Source organism: Tachysurus vachellii, chromosome 9 (assembly GCF_030014155.1).
Source record: "Tachysurus vachellii isolate PV-2020 chromosome 9, HZAU_Pvac_v1, whole genome shotgun sequence".
Taxonomy (NCBI): Eukaryota; Metazoa; Chordata; class Actinopteri; order Siluriformes; family Bagridae; genus Tachysurus; species Tachysurus vachellii.
The window spans coordinates 7,599,659-7,625,534 of NC_083468.1; the positions used below are offsets into that span (position 1 = coordinate 7,599,659).

The window sequence follows — 25,876 nt, forward strand, 5'->3', positions numbered from 1 at the left end:
CATATCGATGCTATTGGTCAGTCCCCACATGGGTCTGTTATTTTTACAAGTTATTAACCAATCTAAAGTCTTGAAAATAGCTTGAGCGCAAATCTCATACTGTAACTCCATTGGACACTTCAACTGTCCACCTCTTTCTCACTCCGCAGGAGAGCTTCGCGTCATATTTCTCCTTAATAAGAGTCGCAACGAATCAACACGTCTTCTGAGGTAAATGTCTTCAAAACACTGGGCTCAAAGAAAAAAAAAATCTTGACCCCCGCTAGTTCTGGTGCTCGTCTGAGGACAGGAATTTAGCGAAAGACAATCCACTGCAACACGGACTAAACCCTGTGCACTGCAGATAAGGTACGGCGTTTTTTTAATTTCCTGAAAAATAACGGTTTTGGAGATATGAGGATTCCGCCCGACAGCGACGATATATAGTTAAATATACTGTATTTTATCATCAGAATCACTTTTAGGACAATTGTGCCTTGGACTGTACCTCATACACAAGTCTGAAGAATGTGTGTATGTGCGTTTAGCAAAGTTGATTTTGGCCCAGAGATCAAGGCCACTATAAGTGAAAGTGAAGTGATGTGACATACAGCTAAGTACGGTGACCCATACTCAGAATTTGTTCTCTGCATTTAACCCATCCAAAGTGCACACACACAGCAGTGAACACACACACACACACCGTGAACACACACCCGGAGCAGTGGGCAGCCATTTATGCTGCGGCGCCTGGGGAGCAGTTGGGGGAGTTCGGTGCCTTGCTCAAGGGCACCTCAGTTGTGGCCGGCCCGAGACTCGAACCCACAACCTTAGGGTTAGGAGTCAGACTCTCTAACCATTAGGCCACGACTTCCCCTAAACTATGTTTAGCTATGCTTCACACACAAGTTCACAAGTTCACATGGTGCTCATAAGTATCCTTTGAACAAGATGTGCAAGTGGGTCACCATGTGCAGCGTCTCTCACCATGAGGAAGATGGGCTTGTGGAGGATCTTGAGGAGGTGCGGTGCGTTGGTGGTGACTGAATGAGCGCCGGCACACCAGGCCAGAGAGAACAACCAAGGCTGACTGATCACATACAGGTTAGTGCTGATGTTCACAGAGGCATATTTACTGAGGAGAAACACAAGTGAAAAGAAAAGACATCTTATTAAGTTTAAATGATGGTTTAATTCTTGAGATCCTAATCCTCACAATGAATCTTGTTGCTTTTCCATATTGTATCTGCTTAGGGCAGGGGTCGGCAACCCGTGGCTCCGGAGCCGCAAGTGGCTCTTTCATCCCTCTGCTGCAGCTCCATGTAGATTTGGAAAATAAACATTTAATTTAAATTTATTTTATTTTAGTTAGTTAGTTTTTTGGGGGTTTTTTTTTCAATTTAATTCTAAATTCTAAAATTATGATGCTCTTGTAACATTAAAATAAACCGTGTTTAATTTTTTTGTCGTTCAAAATATGCGTCATAACTGCCGACTTGCGAAATCCGACACAGAAGCAGACGCAGTTTTGGTTTGCTGCAGCCGGCAAGTTAAAATTTGTATGTCACGAATACGAAGAGGACTCAATTAGACATTGTACATTTTATTTGAAAGTAACCTTCAACCCAGTGTCTTTTTTGTTAAGGTTAGTTCAAACTGTTCAAAATATTTTTGTTTGCTTGGAGAAATAAAATTTCATTTACTCGGTAGCAGTTCATTGACTTCATAAATGCAACACACTACAGTTTTTTCTATACTTTCCATAAAGGTAAGAAAACGATCATTTTAGATGTCAAAAGGATTTTGTGGCTCCCTGTGTTTTTTTTTCCTGTGGGAAAAGGGTCAAAGTGGCTCTTTCAGTGTTTAAGTTTGCCGACCCCAGGCTTAGGGAAAGAAATGAACTTACAAGTCACTCTAAATTGCAACACCCACTAAAGATTAGACAGCTGTTTCTCTAGCAGATTTTAATTTCATTTAATAATCTCTGCTTGCTAAGAGAACAGCATTGTTGCTTACAAAGTTCTTTATACCACATTGCTGTTCAATGCTTGAGCAGTCAGAAGGTGTTAATTAATCAATTTAACATCAGCTCGGACTGTAATGCAAGCTGTCGTTTAATTCACAGGTTAATATGAATGCACTAAGCTTTACACGTTACAGGTTCTATATTATGCCAAAGTGATTAACAAAAAATAAAAAAAGAAGAAGTTGTAATTGTTGATACAGTCATGTCATAAAGTTAGACAGATGGTTATAAAGAACAAGAAACTGTTTTCTGTGCAAATGTTAGTGAGGTCTGTGTTTAATAATGCCCCAAGTTATAGACATAGCCAAATGAACAAAGCATTGCTCATAGTGTTCAGGGGCCAGATTTATGAAGAAAACTGATATTGAAATTTGAATCTCTGTAGTGTCTTTCACCGCGTAACATTTCAGCCGAATGGGAACAATGTGTTGCAGTTTTTACACCGTGTTAGCATTAGATTCAAATTTCCATGTTTAGGTCCTCTCACTGTTTATGTGAAATAAATAAATAAATAAATATGAGAATCACTATTCTTTCTTGGCTATTCTATCAATTATTATATAGTCTGTCACATATTCAGCTCCACTTCTACTTCTAGTTTATATCTATCTCCTCTTCTGTACATCCAAAGTGATGCTCACCAAACCATGCTCACCAACTAAGTCTCACTGATACAAAATGACAGTGATTTGGATGTATTTCGTAAAGAATGAGGCTATTTTAAGCAAAGTAAACTGCAACCTGTGTTCTGTGAAAATATCAAGAGGAAGTACTACAGCATCTTTCTGTCATGCAACTCGAAAAACTTACACAAGTTCACTGCTAACATCAACCACTGCTGGGCTTTTTTTAGTTGGGTGAGAACAAAGTAGTCTACAGATCTCTCAATTCTACCCCTAGAGCGGGAGTTTATACCTGATCTGCTCCTGGGACATAGAGCTGTAGTGTAGGTTGAGACGGACAATGTTGCTCTCCTGCAGCTCCTCGATGGATGCTCGGCTCCCGGAAGTCTGCTGCAGCTCCGGATCAAGCTCCTGCACCAGGTCCCTCTGATCTGCTGGAAGCCACAGCACCTACACACACAAGGGTGAGGGAGGGATCAAGAAACAATTCCTGATATGAATTAAGGGGCCAAATAACATGTAGTGAGTGTGAAAAGAAAGCAAAAGATCAAGCACATATAATATTTTCACAATCTCTGCTCTAGAAAGGTCTAACATGAATTGGACAAAGATTTATTTTAACCAAATATACCCAGGGCTGCTTTTTCATTTTCTCTTTCAGTGCATTGTCTAAAACAGTCACATACCCTCTGCATAAGCTTTGCCTTTCTATAACCGATGGCAAAGGTCTGATGCGTCTTACTTCTAGTCCATCCTTCTTTTTTGTACACTATTTGAACATCTCTCCATTCTTTTGTTCATTTTAGGCCTAGACAAAGTCTTAAGAACATGCACACTTCATGCCGTATAAGAGACACACTACCTGGCTAGAGTTGATGAAGGATTCATTATGGATGACCTCCAAAGTTCGAGTGATCCACGAGTTCCGGTACGGGTGACCTGGAGGTGGTCGACGGAGGTCAAAGATCACCAAACTCCTGTGATGTGCAGCTAAGTCTAAAAACTCTTTTAGTGTGGGCACAGTCTGGTTCTCCACCTGGGCTCGATCATCTGGGTCCAAAAATGAGGCTGTTCCAAAGGGATCCCTCTGGACAAAGAGAAAATGAAATCCTGTGATTGTGGATATCATTACTATGAAACACGTTCTAGGATTCAATCTGGATAAAAGTTTACCACATTCCCGCCTGCTGTACCACAAAAAACAGTCATAACTAAAATCAAACTGTCTGTTGTGTCTAAGTATTTTCTACAACACCGTAAATTCAAGTGAACACCTGATATGATACTGTAGGTTTGACACCCAAGGTTTTTCCTGTCAAGTCTGTATTTGTTGTTAAGGATAAACCAACATGAAGACTAGAGAGCTGTCTATGGAAGAAGCTGAGTAAAGAGGGAAGATCACTCAGGGTCATTGCACAAGCACTGGGCATATGCATTTAACTACTTTTGTTATGGTTTGATATTAGCTGTAGACTTAGGTGCTAATATTTGTGAGCTCTGATCATTGGGCTGAAAGTCGTTCTATATTAGCCATACTATCATCACTGTGTAACGTGGAATTGTCCATGTTGTCACCTGCAGGAACCAGTCTCCAGCATTGAGCATCTCCAGCTCGGCCCAGGTGAACATGGCTGCTGGAGTGTTTGTCCGGTTTGGAAAGACTTTGCGTACATCAGTGGTTCTCCTCAGTGTGCTGTCATGCATGAGGAAGGGGACACCGTCGAAGCTGCCAGGATAAAACACTTGAGATTATTGCGGTTCTGTTTGCTGTGAACAGTGTGAAAAAGGCAAAGCAACCACAGTTATTAATAATACTACTAATAATAAAAACATTACTAATAATGTTTACCAAAATTCTGGCCACAATCCTATATTTAAGTTTTATTTAAATTGTTATCGACATGCCTGCTCGACTCTTACATGACGCTGAAGTAATCAGTGAGAGAGACAATCCCTGTACGAATATTGGGAAAAATCCTTCATGGTGATTCACACTGGAGGTGGAAGTCAAGTTAAATGACTGCAACCTCTGTTGTTTTTGTGGGTTTTTTCTTTTGCTAACAATTTCAATAGTTAAGAAGAAGTGAAAACCATATATTTAACTATATGCCAGATTAACAGTATGGCAGGCTGCGAAGATGAATGTGACAGAACCTCCTCAGATGAAAGCTTTTGATTTGCTAATACAGTAAGTACTTGCATGCAGTCTGGTGGTATTTATGTATCTGTGTCAGAACACCACTTTGATGTTATTTTTTAAATGCATGCAACACAGATATCATGGGTCACCCCTGACTTTGATGTGATGTGTACCAACTCCTCCTACTTCTCAGCCCTGCTAACCGGGGCACCGCACAGCTCCTTATTGCACCATGGGCCTTCTAACAGGATTAGCCAGCAGATAATGAGCTCATTTGCTCGTCATGGAAGGACGGAGGTGGCACCAGGAAGCGAACTGCGTCTGAGCTCTATTTATAGAGGCCACCTGAATGGCATGACCCTGTGCTCGGTGGAAAGATTTGATGAATGAGGATCTCATTAAAGGCTGTGACTGGTGTCTTTGACTTGGCAGGGATCAGAGAGTGGATTGCATGGAATGGACGTTGCTGGCGAGTAGGAAGTTAGCCGTAATCAGGTGTAATGAGGAGGTGAAAACATAAGGCTCACTCACACAGAGAGAGAGAGAGAGAGAGTGAGAGAGAGAGAGAGAGAGTGACACCACAAAGAGAGAATGGAAAAAAAAATAAAGAAAGACAAAGAAACAGGTGCAGAGACTGCCTTTACCTAATAGACATTAGAACAAGAGAAAAGAGAACAGAAAGAGAAAAAAAAAACTGCTGCAGAGGAGAGAGGGATTATCCTAATTTAACAGTGACATGACAGAGAGATATTGTGTTCATCTAATAGTTACATCAGATAAGGAGGAACGGAGTGAACATTTCATACTGTGTTCATTTAGCAGTTTCCCTGGGGTGAAAGAAAGACAGAACAAAAAAAAAAAAAAAAAAAAGACAGACAAACAGGATAAGAGTGCAAAAAAAAAAAAAGGGGGACTGGCAGACAGAAGAAATGCAGATATAAAGACAACTGAGCGACTGAGCCCTCTAATAAGTGAGAGACAGAAAGACATACTGTAAGGAAGACTGTCTGTCACAAAGTGTGACTGTTCTCACAATATCAGAGTCGGAGAAACAGAGAGAAAAGTTAGCGACAGACTCAGCTCACCTAATAGTGACATCAGTCTCTAGTCCCTCTCCTCCAGCCTCCACAGCTTTCTGGAAGGACAGCTGTGTATTTTCTGGTGCGAGCTGCAAGGATCGACACACAGTAACAGATTCATTTCAACACTTTTCCCCTGACAGGAATCACATGATGATCTGAGGAGGTGTCTTTACCATGGGAGCACCTCTGTGCCCGATGAGAATTGGTGCTGGGCCCAGCGTGCCCTCCTCTTTAATGCAGGGGGAATACATGCCCAGAGGAACCAGGTACAAGGCAAAGAGAACAGCCAAGTACGAGCCCATGATGGCCACCTGTCTCACTATAACACAAAAGGGACAAGGTTGAATGGTTTTGAGAAACCCGGGAGCGTGCATGCCTTGTGTATTTCTCATAATGCTGTGTTTAGAAAGTCTGATAACTTATTTAGACACACTAGTTAGTGCAGATTAGTTAGGTCTTTAATCCAGAAAGAGACCTGATTTCACTTTAGTCAATTTAGTCTTCAGTCACGTGTGCCTCCAATTTGGCTGTAAATAAAAACCTGCAGCCAAGGTGATCCCTTATGGATAATATCCAATACCTCTGGGTTAGTGTTCACATTACTGTATGTGACATTTTCATGGTCAAGGGACCAAATAACCACAACCAGTGACACAGCCGTATAGACAGCCAGGGTATGTTAGCTCTACCACCTGAGCTCCAGGACAGAGAAGAGCCTTGTGTTCCTTGTACCCTAAAGAGATGATGAGTCCAACTGAGTAGTGATAGAGTTTTAGAGGGAATGTGGTGCAGAGAGTGGGGTGTTAATGCATGATAAGCTGCTTGTTTTTGTAGATTCACCCAGCTAGTACTGAATTTTATATACTTTTATGAAGAGGGTGTCAACAGGCAGAGTGTTGTGACCGTTGAGAAAAAAGGGGAGGAAAATGCTAAGGAAAAAGCAGAGCCGATCAGTATGAAAAAAAAACCTTTGTGTTCAGCTACGCCAATTTTTAAACATGAACCAGCTCGCCTTCAATAGCAGATCCAAAGTTTCAGGTCATCCAGTCGTGTGCTATATGTAAATGATTTAGCTAAAGGCAGCTCATCTGACACTAGAACTGAACACATTAACATTCATTGTGCATGTATTTGTATTTACAGGCATTAGACACTAAGTTTTCATTTCATTTACCCTCTCGGGTCTGTTTAGAGAGCTGAAAGCATGGCCGTTTAAAGACAATGGCACAGAGAAGAATGAATTTGCCACTTCAGTTGAAATTAGTAATATACAGTAGTTAAGCACTAAAAAGTTAAATGTTGTCACCATTCAGTCATGTTATAACTAGACTTTGAAAAGAAGTTTAAAGTTAAATACCCCAGCCATTATTCAAAGCATAAGCATTATTTCACAAAACTATTTCATACATACATAGTAGTTCTATACAGTTTCTGATGATGATCATGATACTCAGTGTTTTATTTTTAGTAGAACATTTATAAACTTTTGAATCGATTTCACCAATGCTGTAGATACATGGCACGTCCAAGATGACTGCTTTTCCAGTCTAACAATCTACAGAGCTTATTAAAAAACAAAAAAGAAAAATTATAACACAATTCCATCTTAATTAAGGAATAAAAGATGATGTGGTGTGCTGTTATATGAAATGAATCAGTGTCAGGGTTGTGTGATGTGGTACTCTCTCTTGAGATTGACAGGAACAAAAAAAACAGAACTAGTCATGATACAGAGAAAGCAGAAAGCCCACTGAAAATCCCACACGGCGGACAGTTTACTGACTATTCCAAAGCCCTGCCACTGGAGACTCCTTTGGATTATAATCTGTTTATTATTAGTCTTAGATTATGTAACTCTGTCTGTGTGAATGATCTGTTACTAAGGGAATTACAGTGTATTATTAAAATCTTTTAATAGTGCTGAGGTTATAGAAAACGTAAATCCACACCATCAGATATGAGACTTCAACAACCCTGCTGTATAAACATTTTTAATAAATGTAAATTAAAAGCATTAATCTTCTCCTACATCTTCCAATGTTCCATACATGCAAAGTAATACAAAGACAGGTGGCTTCTCAGACAATCACAGCAGGACGAACACTTCTGCCATCTTAGTGTTAAAAAAAAGCATTAAAAGAAAATGATGGTTTGGAGGAACAATATAGATACGACTACAACTTGGAAATCCAGACCTGAATATGAGAAGTCTTCTTCTTTAGGAAGAAGGATTAAACGAGGTGTAAGGTCCAAAGTTATTTATTATCCTAAATTGGGGACCTATATGTTTGACTGGCCACTTTATACACCGATAATGCATCATAAAACACTGTAGCAGTAAAATAATTCTATGGTACTCACAGTAGTTTAAAAGCGTTATGACGGCTTATGAAACAAACAGAAAATAAGCTGCTTAGAAACAACCTGATTGGAACAAACCATGCACTTAAGTAATCATAACCAACATTTGCAGCATGCTCCAAATCTGATTTACTTAGTATCTCTTCTCGAGCTTTCTCGTGCAAAGAAAAATGCTCATGAACATAATAGATGGACCACTGCCCAAGTCGATATACTCATACTGCTGCAGTATAATCCATTGGGAGTCTCAGAATTGGCACAAATTTGGCCATTACACAATGAAGAGAAATAAGATATTACCCGAGTTTATGTCTCTGCTGTATTCGAACAGCCGAGCTGCCTATAAAGCCTCTGCCAGTTAACACGTCATCAAACTCTGCATATAACTGCATCAAAATGGGTATTTTAATGTGTGTGTCTGGAATGCCTGCAATGTCCGTGGTTGTAAATCTCATTATAAATGAGTCATATTGTTCTACAAGTGAAATAAACTGAAAGCATTTTTTAAAATGAAAGCTGACTTGATTTCTCAGGGTTAGTCTGAAGATGTCTTTGTGTTGCAAGAGAGCAAAAGAGAAAGAAAGAGTAAGGGTAAGGCAGAGGGGAGAGAAAGATGACAGTGTGTTGTACGAACAATAGAGCTGGTGTGTCCAGGGATGAGCGTCTGACACGGCCGGAGCGAAAGGGTGTGTGCGATTCCCGCTTTTTCTCACTCGCTCGTTAATCATCCCTTCATCAAGGCCCCAATAAGAGCCCCAGACATGACTCAGCCTCACGTTGCCCATGACAACCAGAGACAGAGGGATGAGAGAAAGAGTGAGAGGAATACAAAAGAGGGAAAAGTGAGAAAGTTCTTCCTGTGAAGGACAGCTAATGTGTCATGACACACTGCTTTAAAAAAGTGAGTTAAAAAATAATGTCTTATTGTCCATGATTCTAGTTAGCCCAAACTATCAAGTACAATCTGTTGAATGTTTGTAGGATTTATACTGAAATATCTTTGTACCCACTACAGAAAGTGATTAGATTTTGAATTTAATCCAAACAAGCTCAAGGCCATAGAAAGTTCAATTCAATTCAATTCAATTTATTTTGTAGTGCAGTGCTTTTAACAACATTGTCTCAGAGAAGCTTTACAGAACATGAAATGTTTATGTAAATTTATTTGCATTTATTCCAATTTATCTCTAATGAGCAAGCCTGAGGCAACTGTATCTAGGAAAAACTCGCTTAGATGGTATGAGGAAGAAACCATAAGAGGAACCAGACTCAAAAGGAAAACATACTCATTTGGGTGACATGATCCATAGATACAGTAGATAGATAGATACAGTAGATAGACAGATAGATAGATAGATAGATAGATAGACAGACAGACAGACAGACAGACAGACAGACAGACAGACAGACAGACAGATAGATAGATAGATAGATAGATAGATAGATAGATAGATGGATAGATTGCAAAATGCAACACTTACCTTTCTTATTCATTCGAAAGAAGTGCAAGGCTATTGGCCAGGACAGAAGAGCCATGAGTGAGACTCCACCCACATGCAGAAAAGGTGCTGTGACCTACAGAAAAATGTACGAAAGCCATCATTATAGTAATGGACCCGCTATTTTAATCTGACACTTGAAACAAGGTGATGTGTGTTTCAAATGCCATTTAAAATAATGACAGGTTAAGACTAAGCAACCTGAAAGGACAGGAGGAGGGTCTGCCACTCTTTGCTCCACAGATCCGAGAGCACAGCTGTGGCACTGACCGAGAATGCCAGGGTCACCAGGATACCAATCTTCACAGCAGAAAACAACACAGATATCCAAAAAATCAGGGTTTACATATTAATAAGAGCAATTTAACACTGAGGTTGCATAAATATTTGAATGTGTTTTGGAAAAGTGTTTACTTTGTGGCTCCAGTGCAGATAAAGCCTCTGTCCCTCAGAGAGAAGACACACTGCTAAGACCTGCAAATGAAGAACAGTCATTAAATGAAATACACACCGAAAAAAACACCATTTAATACTGCAGTTCTATAGTCTCACCAGCAGGAGGGCGATGTAGGTGAAAAGTGCTGCAGCCACCACCAGCAGCACCACTGACCAGGGAAACCAGAAGCCCATATTCCCAAAGTTAAACCTGAGGGCAGAGAAAATCAAATTATAACTTTATTTACATCATTTTAGTGGCATAGTTTAGGCTTAGTAATAATTAGTAACTTTGCCTGTTTTTAAATGGTGAAAGAAGTAAAAAAGTGACTCAGTAGATTGACTGAGATCCATTGCGACTGAGATCATCATGACCTACACCTAGTTTTAAAACGTCTTGCAAGCTGTTTTTATAACACCATATTATTTACTCTTTATCACATACAAGGTAACAGTGGAGTGTATACAGTAACAGTAAAGTGTAACAGTGGAGTGTACACAGTAACAGCGTATTGTACACAGTAACAGTGAATGTAACACCGTAGTGTATACAGTAACAGTGGAGTATAACACTGGAGTGTATACAGTAACAGTGGAGTATATATAGTAAAAGTGGAGTGTAACAGTGGAGTGTATACAGTAACAGTGGAGTGTATATAGTAAAAGTGGAGTGTAACAGTGGAGTGTATACAGTAACAGCGGAGTGTATATAGTAAAAGTGGAGTGTAACAGTGGAGTGTATACAGTAACAGCGGAGTGTATACAGTAACAGTGGTGTGTAACAGTGGAGTGTATACAGTAACAGTGGAGTGTATATAGTAAAAGTGGAGTGTAACAGTGGAGTGTATACAGTAACAGCGGAGTGTATATAGTAAAAGTGGAGTGTAACAGTGGAGTGTATACAGTAACAGCGGAGTGTATACAGTAACAGTGGTGTGTAACAGTGGAGTGTATACAGTAACAGTGGAGTGTATATAGTAAAAGTGGAGTGTAACAGTGGAGTGTATACAGTAACAGCGGAGTGTATATAGTAAAAGTGGAGTGTAACAGTGGAGTGTATACAGTAACAGCGGAGTGTATACAGTAACAGTGGTGTGTAACAGTGGAGTGTATACAGTAACAGCAGAGTGTATACAGTAACAGCAGAGTGTATACAGTAACAGTGGTGTGTAACAGTGGAGTGTATACAGTAACAGAGGAGTGTAACAGTGGAATGTATAAAGTAACAGTGAAGTGTATAAAGCAACAACAAAGTGTAACAGTGGAGTGTATACAGTAACAGTGGAGTGTACAGTAACAGTGGACTGTAACAGTGGAGTGTATACAGTAACAGTGGAGTGTATACAGTAACAGTGGAGTGTATACAGTAACAGTGAAGTGTATACAGTAACAGTGGACTGTATACAGTAACAGTGAAGTGTACAGTAACAGTGGACTGTAACAGTGGAGTGTATACAATAACAGTGGAGTGTATACAATAACAGTGGCATGTAACAGTGGAGTGTATACAGTAATAGCGAAGTGTATACAGTAACAGCGAAGTGTATACAGTAACAGCGGAGTGTATACAGTAACAGTGGACTGTAACAGTGGAGTGTATACAGTAACAGTGGAGTGTATACAGTAACAGTGGAGTGTATACAGTAACAGTAGCGTGTATACAATAACAGTGGCGTGTAACAGTGGAGTGTAACAGTGGAATGTATAACATAACATTGGAGTGTATGCAGTAACAGCGTGGTGTATAAAGCAACAACAAAGTGTAACAGTGGAGTGAATACAGTAACAGTGGACTGTAACAGTGACAGTGGACTGTAACAGTGACAGTGGACTGTAACAGAGGAGTGTATACAGTAACAGTGGAGTGTAACAGTGGAGTGTATGCAGTAACAGTGGAGTGTAACAGTGGAATGTATAAAGTAACATTGGAGTGTATACAGTAACAGTGGAGTGTATAAAGCAACAACAAAGTGTAACAGTGGAGTGTACACAGTAACAGTGGAGTGTATACAGTAACGTATAACGTTATGGAATGTATAAAGTAACATTGGAGTGTATACAGTAACAGCGTAGTGCATAAAGCAACAACAAAGTGTAACAGTGGAGTGTATACAGTAACAGTGGAGTGTATACAGTAACAGTGGAGTGTATACAGTAACAGTGGAGTGTATACAATAACAGTGGTGTGTAACAGTGGAGTGTATACAGTAATAGCGAAGTGTATACAGTAACAGCGGAGTGTATACAATAACAGTGGAGTGTATACAGTAACAGTGGAGTGTATACTAGGGCTGCACGATTTAGGGAAAATGTCATATTGCGATTATTGAGGTCAATATTGCGATTGCGATATGCGATTGCAATATACAGTAATAAACAAATGGTATCATGAGTCAACTTGCTTGGTTCTCAAGGAAAATGCACACACAGATTACTGATAATGCTGAAATTTGTATTTCTCAACTCAAACGCAACAACAACAAACAAATGCAAAACGTTTTCAAATTAAAATATTTTTACAAAATAACATCTTTGCATTACTGCAAACAAACTTGGTATTGTCTCAATAGTACAGCTAAATATAATAAATAGAACAAAGTAATTTCTATGTTCATGAAAATAAGATATTTTGAACATTCTGTCCAAACAGGGATATTTTACCTGGACGTAACATTTTTGTATAAACTTTTGGATTATAAAGGAATTTGGATATAAATGTGTGGTTCAAACCACTAAAACTGTTGTTGGTCATTTACAAAAACAAAAACAAAGCCACAAACTGGTACTTCCAAATCCTCTTTCTAAAAAGCTCTACTTATCACTTGAGAGGTTCTTTGCCAAAAAAAACAAGCATATAGCATAAAGCTCAGGGATTGCAACTTGTGAGAAATAGTTCCGCGAGGGCAGCTGGTACCTCTTGTCCAGTGTGCGGATCATTTTCTGAAATCCGCCCTTGCTAACGGTGTATATGGGCAACATGTCTCCTGCCAAGCAGTGTGTTATATAGTTGGTGATTTCTCTATACTGTATCTCTGTGAAGACCTTTCATATGGCGCAACACTCTCAAACACATCTGTAATTGTGGTTTGTTTTTTTTTGTCTTACAGATTGTTCTTTTTGTTCAGTTGTTTCTTTACTAATCTGGGTTTTTACCTTCATGCATTCATCATACTTTTCTCTGTGCTGTTTCAGGTGCTGATATAAGCTTGTCGTGTTGCCATGTGATGTAGCAACTTTATTTTTACAAATTCTGCACAGTACCTCTCTCTGCTCAGTGTCGGATATCTTATAGCCAAAATATCGCCATATAACAGAGGTAGCATTTTTTCTGGCCACCAGTTCAGTAGTGTTCATTTCATCACCTATTTTTAATTTAGTCTTAGTCTTGTGCCAAATGTCCTTGTTAGTTTTAGTCATATTTAGTCATTCACATATCTTTTTTTGTTAGTCAAGTTTTAGTCGACTAAAAGTCCCATCATTTTAGTCTAGTTTTAGTCAACAAAAAACTCAAGGTATCTTAGTCAAGTTTTAGTCGACTAAAAGTCTTTTAATTTTAGTCTAGTTTTAGTAAAAAAATTGTAGCTTGACCACATCTGGAATCTATTGTAAGAATAAATACAACGAGGCCTCATTAAATGCAATAATATCAGGAACACAAGTGTTATAATGGAAATAAATAACTTAATGAAAAGCCTAAGATCAAAACTGTAGGTGTATATATACCAACTTAATGCAAGTTATACATGGTATTGCACACACCATTATTGATGATATTTGGAGCAATATTACATGTAATCGTTAAACTTGATTCCCTTACATATACATTTGTTTTTAAGCCTAATTATTAATTTTGATTATGATGTGAGGGAAGAGGTTTCAGGTTGGGGTTGCTGAGTTTTTTCTGTCACCACTTTTGAATAAGAAACAATATCAAGGCTATAAAACTTGTCAAAACTCTGCGAATCACAAAAGTATCAGTGAGAAGTTGAGAACACTCGTTTAAACAGTGCATACACTCGAACTTGACTGCACATCACATTTTTTACTTTATTGATACTGCTTTTAATCGTAATGCAAAGACCGTTCATCGGGACATAAGCTGTCATGTACAATAAAAGAGCCTGCGCAGTGACAGGAAATCTAATTTAACACAAAAAGCCTGCCTAGACCTAGGGTGGACTTGCGCTCAGTTTCTATTTATTTATTTATTTATTTATTTTTTTGAGCGGCGTGTGGACGAATTCTTTCTACGCACACACTATTTTATTTCTTGATAACAGACCGCTGCTAACTATAACACAACGTTGCCATGAAAAATAGAGCGTTGCCATGGACACACATTATTCTAAACGTAGAGACGGAGCGCACTTTTTTCTTTAAAGGAAGCAATACAATAGTTTTTAAATCTATAAACTCCTTTTCAAATCATCATTTTGTATCAAATTATCGATTTATTTGGTAGGTAGCAATATAATAAGCGGGATCCGCTTCGCGGACCTGTAACTTGAGCAACAGCGCGAAGCCGCGAATGCGTTGTGAATATTTTAAAGGCGTAACAGCTGATGAAAAAGCAGAGGCAATTGTAGACGAAAATGAAGAGAGATTTTATCTTAGTTTTTATTTTATACAAAACATTTACGTCTTGTCTTTTTTCGTCAACAATAATGCATGTTAATTTAGTCTTAGTCGGCGTTTTTGGACAGTGGTGCAGTCTTGTCATCGTCTCGTCTTAGTCATGAAAAAAAGGTTTTTGACGAACATATTTCGTCTCGTCTCGTCTGACGAAATTAACACTACAGTTCAGTGTCCGTCTGCTCGGCATCCATCTTCACCCATTCCGCGCTGCACACCGGAAAAAGTCACGACATGACCATAAGCGCCACACGTGCCACTGCCTAAACTGAAACTCACTGGTCTTTTTTTTTTATTAGCGGATAGCGGTGTAGTGTATGAAATAGGCAAACAGCTTTCAGAGAGAATGGGTTGTCATGTCCACACATGCATTTATTTATTATTTATTTATTTAATAAAATCGCAGCATTTTGCGTCATATAATCGCACAGGCTTGATATCGCGATTGCGATATGATTACTCATGCAGCACTAGTGTATACAGTAACAGTGGCGTGTATACAATAACAGTGGCGTGTAACAGTGGAGTGTATACAGTAACAGTGGAGTGTATACAGTAACAGTGGAGTGTATACAATAACAGTGGTGTGTAACAGTGGAGTGTATACAGTAATAGCGAAGTGTATACAGTAACAGCGGAGTGTATACAGTAACAGTGGTGTGTAAAAGTGGAGTGTGTAGAGTAACAGTGGTGTGTAACAGTGGAGTTTATACAGTAACAATGGAGTGTATAAAGTAACAGAGGAGTGTATACAATAACAGTGGTGTGTAACAGTGGAGTGTATACAGTAACAGTGGTGTGTAACAGTGGAGTGTATACAATAACAGTGGTGTGTAACAGTGGAGTTTATACAGTAACAGTGGTGTGTAACAGTGGAGTGTATACAATAACAGTGGTGTGTAACAGTGGAGTTTATACAGTAACAGTGGTGTGTAACAGTGGAGTGTATACAGTAACAGTGGTGTGTAACAGTGGAGTGTATATAGTAACAGTTGAGTGTGTACAGTAACAGTGGTGTGTAACAGTGGGGTTTATACAGTAACAGTGGTGTGTAACAGTGGAGTGTATACAGTAACAGTGGTGTGTAACAGTGGAGTGTATATAGTAACAGTTGAGTGTGTACAGTAACAGTGGTGTGTAACAGTGGAGTTTATACAGTAACAGTGGAGTGTATAAAGTAACAGAGGAGTGTATACAGTAACAGTGGTGTGTAACAGTGGAGTGTATACAGTAACAGTGGTGTGTATAAAGTAACAGAGGAGTGTATACAGTAACAGTGGTGTGTAACAGTGGAGTGTATACAGTAACAGAGGAGAGCACACAAACCACAAAGTGCACTCTTACCTTATTTTGCATGGTCTATACAACAGACGCACTGAATGTTTATGTGTACAAAATATGGCAACATACAACACAATGTTCATGATTCTTGTTATGCGTGTATAAGTGATGTGAAAACAACATGCTTTCCTAGCACTTCTACTGTTCAAAGGTTGTATTTATATTACCAGGGAGATGATGCTGATACGACGACTCTGTTCTGATGTGACAGACAATAGGATTTTTCAGTTTTTATTTATAGGTGAATAAGACTTTAAATATAAGATAATTTAACTTATCTGAAACCATGTTGCCAATTATATTCTAAGCCCCAATATCAGCAACTTATCAAAATCTATCTGTATGTCAAATGCATGTCCTCCATGGCATGATAAATCATTTTACACTTTACACTTTACACAAAGTACTGCTCAGCCGACCTTAAGCAACTATCTGAACTAGAAAAAAGAGTGCTTTCGGTCAGAAGGCAGAAAAAACTGTTTGATATGATGATATCTGTGAGAGTGTCAGAGAAGGCTATGGTAAGGAATAAAAGATGATGGGATATGTTGTTATGTGGAAATAATCAATAATAGGATTTTGAGATGCAGCTGATGAAAAGTTAATATCCTGTATATTACTTTCGTATAATGGCAACATTCAAAAGTGTTTTATTTCTCCTCTTTCCTATAAGGCTAAATTGACAGAAAGCTTTACAAAAATTGCATTTTAAATTTTGTGTCTATATTGGCTTGGTGTTTCGTATAAGCCTTGGATTTGTCCGGCGTTTCGAATATCACGGCTTTACTTACCAATCAAAGTCATCGTAGTCATTCTGAGCCTCACTCCAGAAATACAGGAACACCAGTGTCAGGAAAAACGTGATGATGAGGAGGATAAAACTAGCGCACTCCAACTGAAATAATCATCAGGAAAAACATACAGAGAAACAACTTTCAGTAATGACAGCCTAATCATTCACAGTGTGTGTGAGTGAGGCAGGAGATGTTCAGAGAAGTGTCCTTCTGAGAACATGAACTTTGAGTAATTTATGCTATGAGTCATACCGAACGAGTGCAGGTTGGAACAATCCACCAATCAGTCCTCTGTCCCTGTCCTGCTCTGTTTCTAACAGCAACTCTCATCGCCTAGAAGATGTTACGACTATAATAGTAATCTGTCATTTAGAAGGATGTTTTTGGGCTGAAGTGGAACGGAATTGTTTGTCTGAAGCGAGGAACTGCGTTCATAAAATGCAGCGTGTCTAATCGATGCCAAGTTTGTGAAGTCAGCAAATGCAAGAAAAGCTTCTAAATAAGCTGTTTCTAAAAAATCAGTGTGTGTGTGTGTGTGTTAGTTAGAGCTTAACACAGCTATCTGAAACTGACAAACTGGAATAAATACACAATTATTATACTTATCTCATCAAATATGTCAATAATGTGTGAATGAGTGAGTTCTTACCCTGCTACAGCAGCACTCCCCAGGTTGGGCTCTGGCCCTTTGATAGCGCCTCCATTGGCAGCCATAGAGTCCAGCCAGGCAAGAGACGAAGGGCTGGTGCTCGTAGCGCTGAAGCAGCTGCCTGCGGATAACCTTTAACCTCCCCAGCTTCAGTGTGGACAGGCTGATGGGAGAGCGGCCCATGGGTCACCATGGAGCACACGTCACTCACGCACTCAGTCCCACTCGCACCACAGTGGAAAGGAGATATACAAGGCCAACAGAACAGGGGTCAGTCCATCATGCAGCTGACCTACAGTAGGAGAGAGAGGGAGAAAAAGAGAGAGAGAGAGAGAGAGAGAGAGAGAGAGAGAGAGAGAGAGAGAGAGAGAGAGAGAGAGAGAACAAGTAGTTAATAGGGGACAGAGAGGGCTCGAGAACAGTGAGGTGTAGAGTAATAATAAAAGTCAGTAATATATATATATATATATATATATATATATATATATATATATATATATATATATATATATATATATAGATACAAAACCTAGAAAAATAGAAGAGAGATTGAAAGAAAAATAGAAAGATTTGTTCAGTAAGTTAGGTGACACTGTTTTCAAAGGCTAACGCCTGAATGTTTTTATATGGAAGAGGGGGAATGGAAAAATATTACCATCCCAGTTATATATTGGTATATAATTAGCCACCATTCCACATAAAATGAAATCCATCCATTTTCTGTACAATTTGTCCAAGAAGAGTCACCAATCAATCACAGGACACAATCACACACAGGGAAGAGAATCAAATCCCAACCCTGAAGGTACGAGACACACATGCTCACCTCTACGTAGTCATTCAAGGCCACATTATTAGAAGCTTTAAAATGTCTGCCACAATCTACCACAAACATGGCTCCTTACCATGTCTATTCCACCTACAGCTCAAAATCCCTGAGAAATATAATTCCTGCATAATGAATCTGCAATAATAATAATGATACGTTCATGGTTAATGGTTAATGATACGTTAACCATTAGAGTGAGGGCTGCTTAATGATCACTCTCTGTATCGGCTCAAACAAACACAGCATACAGTTAGCAGTTGTACCTCAGCATTAAATCGTTCCCTAAATCGTTCCCTACCTGATATTACAGTGTAAAAAACTATGTAATAACAATAATAAAGTGATGTACTTAACCCTGCATTACTCAGAAATATCAAAAATCAGGAACTAAACTTCAAATTCGCCACGTGTGTATGTGTGTGTGTGTGTGTGTGTGTGTGTGTGTGTGTGTGTGTGTGTGAATCTTGACTACCTGCCTTCACATCCATTCCCCCACCATTACTGTTGGTAATGCACCATGCAATCGAGTACACAGGTAAGATCCATGCAGCAGCCATCTTGCCAACACACTTACACACTTACTCACACTACAAACTTAATCCAGGCTTAACTTATGAAAATATGTTTAGCAGTTTAATCCATACAGACTACACTATTAGAAAAACATAGAAACTGTGTGAAAACAATGAAAGTTGTACACTATACTGTCTGTGGACTCCTGACCATCACACTCATGTCAGTCTTTAAACTTTTGCCATTTAATAGTATAGGATGTCTATGTGTTAAGTGGCATTATTATTTCCCTACACTGCAACTAAGGGACTCAAACCTGTTCCAGCATGATAATGCTCTTGTGGGCAAAGCAAGCTCCATGATGAAATATTGTGCCAAGGTTGCTGTGAAAGAACTCAGGCGGCCTGCATAGAGCCCTGAATTCAACACCACTGAAGACTTTTGGAAGGAAATGCATGGAGCGCTGACTTTTCCTCAGGGCCTGACCTCATTAATGCTCTTATGGTTAAATGGGCACAAATTTCCAGAACCATTATCATAAAATGGAGTGAAAAGTCTTTCCAGAAGAAAAGGGGAAGATTAAATGTAGAATAGGATGTTCAGAAAAAACATATAGGTGTGATGATGGGTGTCCAAATACTTTTGACATTATAGCTCATGTATATAGAAGCACAGAAGACACTGGTCCCTTTTCAGAAAACATTTCAAACTAAAACCTATGAAATACTGAAGATCCCTTTTTTGTAATACTGTGCTAGTTCTTGAAAAACTCTCTTTTCTTCGTTAGGGGTGAGCTTAAGGCACATGGTGCAAGAAACCTTTTGGGTTAATCATCTTATATTTGGTACACTATAATCTTATAAGACCAAACTGACTACAATTTAAGATGTTTTCACTTTTTTGCAGTGTGTTCTCTTTCTCTCAGCAGGAGATTTAAAGAACACCTTATGGTTAAAATGAAGTCAGATACGTTTTACACCTCATTATCTAATGGAACATTAAATCATGTAAAAGCCAAGGCTGATTGTGTTTACTCCTGACTGTCCTCGGCTCAAACAACCTCAATCCTTGTTGAGGACAAAGGTCAGACAAATTCGCTAAAAGACTAATACCGCTAAGAGACAAGAGAAGTCGTCAAGTGAGAAAGCAAAAGCACAACAATTCACTTATGTTTAAGATGAAACGTTATAATTTTTGGCACAATAACTCGAACTGTGATAAAATGCAATTGTCATTTATAAGTATACTTTAAAATCTGGTTAAGAATCAGATCACACTTTAATGCTGGTGTTTATGATGTTTAAGAACACTAGCAGGGAATCTTCACAGTTCTGCTGTAATAAAAGCATATATATACAGACCAAAAGTCACTTCGGAAGCATGGTCTGATCTTACAGCCCTGGAGACAACCTGAGACACACCTGATCATGATAATGATATAATGCAGGGAAGTGCATTTCTGCCCGAGTATAAATCTTATAATGGAAAAGCATACAATAGAAAGATTATGAATAAAATAGAACTTTGTGTAGCCTCTGATATGCACTATGACTGATGTCTTTTATTAACTTATGTAATATTAATGTGTCTGGATGTATAGACATGAACAGAGATGCTGCACAGCTTCAGACAAAGCGAGTCAGGTACGTTCCTACAAGTCAATTGTAAATCAGGTTTTGGGTGATTTCTCTTCTCTACTAACTGAGACAAAACCTGCTGTATTTTAGAACAACAACTGTGCTGTACATTGGGCTCACAGGAACAGAGACATTCAGTCACTGTGGAGGAGGCACTTTAGTTTATTCATTCTCGCCTTGACCCACCTAATACATTCCTCTTTCTAAAACACACACACACACACACACACACACACACACACACACACACACACACACACACACACACACACACACAAACTTAAACAGTAAATTTGTCAACTGTCCCCTTAAGCCCAAAACTATGAAATCCCTGACACTGTGGGGACATTCAGTGTCCTCTTTAAGATCATCCCCAACACACACACACACAACACATACACACTCAAAAAGGCCCATATAACAGTAGGGACACTGTCTTTACTAACACAACACACACACACACTCAAAAAGGCCCATATAACAGTAGGGACACTGTCTTTACTAAGTTATAATAACCTACAACTACACATCATAATTGTGTACACACACACACACACACGCACTCAAAAAGGCCCATATAACAGTAGGGACACTGTCTTCACTAAGTTATAATAACCTACAACTACACATCATAATTGCACACACACACACAATGCCTACATGCCAGCCAAATGTCCCCATTAGGTACAAATTCTCAGAAATCTCTATCACAGAGCTCACAAAGATAAAATAACCTACAGAAACACACCCAGAAAAACATTGGGGACCTGCCAAATATCCTCACACACACACACACACACATTCCCTCTCTCTCTCTCTCTCTCTCTCTCTCACACACACACACACACACACTGCACTGAAGCAGCATACACTATATATTCTAACTAATATAAATAACTAATATAAATAACTAACAAAAAATAACTAATATAAATAACTAATAGGTCTGAAACATCACTTTAAACCATCAGCACAAACACACTAGTGCTGCTTTAGTTAACTACAATACTGTCAACAACAATAACGGACTGTACCGATAAACAAAGCCAAAAATAACCACTGAAACTACATTAAAACGGACAAGTTTCACTTACAAACTTTAATTCCGTCGTAGTTGTTCGTCCTGGATGCTCAGAAAACCGGAAATAACCTACACATCACCAGTGCGGTGTCTCGAGCAGCTCTTCTCGTCTGTCGTTACAGAGCGCCGCGCATGCGCATTCCGCTCCTACTTGTTGCAGCAGTATCACTGTCTGTCTCCTCCCTGTTAAAATACTCATACCCAAAGCTTAAATCCCAAACGTGGACCTTATTCCTTCTGTGAGTTCCCGTGAAACACAATAACCACAGCACTATGCCTCTGATTTAACCTTTTATCTGTGTAGGTATAATCTACATTGCCATGTTTTCCCCTTGTGTATTATGACAACATTGAATTATTTGTGGATCGACTCACTTTGTGTGTCATTCTGCATTATCATCTATCAGCTGCACATCTCTCTGGTCTTTGATTCTGATTCTGATTTTCCTACAGCTACATTGGAGTGACACGTAATAATAAAGAGCTTTAACGCATCATGATCTAGTGGCAGAGTACCGAGTAAAAACACAGAAAAACACATGTCAGCTAAACAGGATAAAAAAAACAGCATTACCGGTTCAACAGAACCGTTACCTGTAAACTATGGAGTGATCAAGCTGTACTTGACTGTTGTAGGCATGATAAAAGCATTATAATTGTAATGCGAGTATCATAATAGTAAAAAAAAGTCCACTAACACCAACATCTGATGTAGAATGGTACTGTAGCTCGTGGAAGTTTTAATTAGCCCAGGTAAGTGCGAGAGGCAGCAGGGTGTTCTGCCTCAGGGGAGATGCTGCTGTGAACATCGGTGGTGGTAGCACAGATGCTCTGGTATTAGTCACCCTGACCTAGCTATAATTGTTAGCCATTTTATCAGGTGACACATATGTTCACTTTCTGGTTCACATTCACTGTCGATTCACCCGTCGATGGAAAGGGATCACCAATATATAGGACGCGCCAATGATAAGAACAGCAGCAGCAGTGTAACCCCCTGACGTGGCAATGTGGTATATGTAGGTATATGTATCAACTATGGTCTTAGGTGTAGGTGTAGCAATAAAGTGACCACTGAGTGTATCTTGTATTTGTTTTCTGATCTGGGAGCACTTACAGCACCGACAGCTCATTTAACACCTCTACGATTAGAGTGAATTTCGTGACCCACTTTGGATAAAAGCAGCTACCAGCTCAATAAATTTTAAACCCCTTTTTCTTACACGTGCCACTGAAAGACTCGTTCCCTTAAACATCAGTGTGTCCCATGATCCGTTGTCTGACACAACGTATTTTTAGACACCTCTCTGAGACAGTTAGAATTGATGCAAAATTCATACATGTTGGAAAGTCTTGCATTGTATTAGGAAGTTATTAGTAAAAACCTGTCATTATCTGTTGTTAACTGCCATTACCTGTTATTAGTCAAACCTGATTGGTCGGAAGGTGTTGATTACATTTCGATAACAATAACATCACAATTTTCTATAAAAAGACAAATAGACTTAGTACACTGTTGTTTTTAAATTAACTAGTACTTAACAGGTGAAGTGTTTAGACTGGAAATGTTTATTAAACTGTGATAGAAGGAGTCTCCAGTGCCGGTGGTAACTGATAATTAGAAATAATGCTGTTTTCTTTACAACAGAGGGCTTTGCAGTTTCTCTGTAACATAAGCTGAAAGATCATGAAACAGAATAAAAGAGAGGCTGAAAGTGTGAGAGGAAAACTTGATATGTGCGTATCATTGTATGCATGACGATGTTTATACATGATTGTGCCTGTTGCCTTGATTCAGAGACGTTTAACAGCATTAAATCTAACTACAGTATAAATTGTAGAAATATGAAACTTGATTAACGTTTTAAAAAATTGCAATCATTGACAAATCGATGGTTTCAGAGACACATCCTGCTCTTGTGCTTCACAACTAGTGACGCCAGGGTGTTATTTTGTAGTTGTTTGCTAAAACAATGAAATCAGCATTGGCATCAAAGAAGCTTCTATCTGCATTTTTTTTGCACTTTGAACATGTCTCACCCAAAAATTATACAACATACTGTAATGAACAGGACACAAAATTGTTATAGTAGACACATTATAGACGCTACCCGAGAGATCGACTATGTAGGGCACATTTTCCTCTCAAAATAACCTCTGCTGCAATATATTCTAGGGATAAGTTTGTTGTTTGTTCCAAATTTATAGTTTATACTGTAAGGAAGGAAGTGACGCTATGTACTTCTGCCGAGGCTTTTTTTTTTAAACCAGAAAGCTGCTTAATTAAACAAACAATGATAATATTATAAAGCATGAAAAAGTTTTGTTTTTTAATATTGCCTTAATATACAGTGTTCCCATTGGGCTTTTACGTAATTCGTTTAAAAACAAATAGAGGCCATTAACTAAACAATTAACGTGCAAAGCTGGCCTATCAGTTTGAATTATTATTAATAAACCTTAGATGCACGTACAAAGCAATGCTATTTGAGGGACATAGGTGTTCAGGACATAACATACTGTTCTTTTTTCTTATTGAATTATTCATTTATTCGTTCCAAAGTGACTTACAATGGAGGCAGAATGCAAACGAGCGCTGAGTTGAGGAGAGGACATTGCAGTGGGATTTGAACTCACAACCTTATCATTAGCACAGGAAATATACTAAAGTACTGGCATTCAGAAAAAAAGGGGAAAATGATTGCTCAGAAACAGCCCTGGGATTTTGGACTAAGCATAACCATGGCTCTGACTCTGAAAAGTCAGCAGACAGGCTGCTAGAAGTCATCGATAAGACAGAATCATAAAGGCACTCATGTATCACTGCTAATAGGCCACATTAGACTTCCATAGGGAAATAAACAGTCTCAAGCTGTGCAAGCTGCATTCAAGAGCAGGATCTATAAATGCAGAAACTGCATCATGAACACAGTTCATGCATGAGACATGTTGGAAGTGTAGTTTTCTGCATTGTGTGTGCATTTACTGCAGTGTGTTACCTTTATCAACTGACTTTGCAGAGATTCAAGACTAGTGCTACTTCACAGGTCTTTCTCTCTCTCTCTCTCTCTCTTTCACTCTTACACACACACTCAAACACACTATCCTTGTGAGAACCTCTTATTGACATTTATTAATGCATCATAATGCCTACACCTAAATATATCGCTAATCTCTGTAATTAAAATAAAAATATTATCATTTTGTTATGCTTTTTTAATAAAATAAACAAAAATAAAAGAAATGATTGCTTGCGAGGACCAGACAAATATCTCCACAAGGTCAGCTCTGTCCGATATTCTTATCCTTTTTGGGACACTCTGTCCCCACTACTATATAAACACAACCACTCACACACACACACACACACACACACAAAATGCAACATGGGTTATTTAAGCAAATTAGCAAAGTAAATCCCATGCACTAATGGCATGACTACAACAGTTTATCAGTGCACTGCATTCTTTGCATATGATGTAATGAACTAATCATATTACATATGATGTAATGAATTAAAAGCTTTAACATGCAATCACAGCTAAAGGAGAGAAAAAGAGGAATGAAGATTTTTTTGTGTGTAAAAACCACATCATCTGTCCACATCATTCTGAGCATTGCATCCACTGCTACTTTTCTGCAGCTGTTTCCATCTCTGCTGCAGTTTCTCTCTCTCTCTCTCTCTCTCTCTCTCTCTCTCTCTCATTCGCTCTCTGATTTAAAATATCCTTCTTGTCACATTTCCTCTAACACACTTGTATTCATCATGTTAAGACATGCACACTCACATACACATCTTTTTATGCCATGTGATGGACAGCACAAGGTCCTTTTTTTAGTAGGCAGTGAATAAAATAACTTGGCATCTGAGAAAGACTCACCGTCCTGATGAAAATCTCCTTCTCTCACTGGTTTGGAGGTGTTTGCATAGCTGGCATATGGGAAGCGTCTTCACGAGCAAACAAGGGAAATAAATGTGTGTGACGGCGCGTGCGTGTGTGTTTCAAAGAGAGAGAGAGAGAGAGAGAGAGAGAGAGAGAGAGATGGAGGGGTGTAAGGGAAGGGTTGTTCTAATAAAACGTCACGAGAATTTTTACGGAGGCGATTGCACATCACGGTGTTTCCTCTATCAAGGACCCAGGCAGTGTTATCTGTTATTTTACCTGTGTTCATTTGCATAATGGCACAGGGTAGCGCTCGCGCGCACACACACACACACGCACACACTTTAACCTAGCTAGTCTGCCTACTGCGT

At 38.9% G+C, this 25,876-nt stretch overlaps 1 protein-coding gene across 3 annotated transcripts in view; it reads right to left on the reverse strand.

The window, feature by feature from the left end:
- gdpd4a (glycerophosphodiester phosphodiesterase domain containing 4a) overlaps positions 1-25,625 on the reverse strand; it is a 29,330-nt gene extending 3,705 nt beyond the window's left edge. For 2 of the 3 annotated variants that reach the window (XM_060877555.1, XM_060877553.1), the window contains exons 1-13: positions 21,635-21,750; positions 17,562-17,853; positions 16,910-17,013; positions 10,263-10,356; positions 10,125-10,184; positions 9,912-10,010; positions 9,693-9,786; positions 6,024-6,169; positions 5,854-5,936; positions 4,204-4,354; positions 3,491-3,715; positions 2,921-3,078; positions 967-1,114 (exon numbers count right to left, since the gene is read on the reverse strand). In XM_060877555.1, coding sequence (XP_060733538.1) covers positions 967-1,114; positions 2,921-3,078; positions 3,491-3,715; positions 4,204-4,354; positions 5,854-5,936; positions 6,024-6,169; positions 9,693-9,786; positions 9,912-10,010; positions 10,125-10,184; positions 10,263-10,356; positions 16,910-17,013; positions 17,562-17,744 — 1,545 coding nt within the window. In that variant the 5' untranslated portion in view covers positions 17,745-17,853; positions 21,635-21,750. Of the gene's footprint in view, positions 1-966; positions 1,115-2,920; positions 3,079-3,490; positions 3,716-4,203; positions 4,355-5,853; positions 5,937-6,023; positions 6,170-9,692; positions 9,787-9,911; positions 10,011-10,124; positions 10,185-10,262; positions 10,357-16,909; positions 17,014-17,561; positions 17,854-21,634; positions 21,751-25,502 lie in introns of those variants that run through there. The other variant, XM_060877554.1, reaches the window with a different exon arrangement.
- Positions 25,626-25,876: the final 251 nt, after the last annotated feature.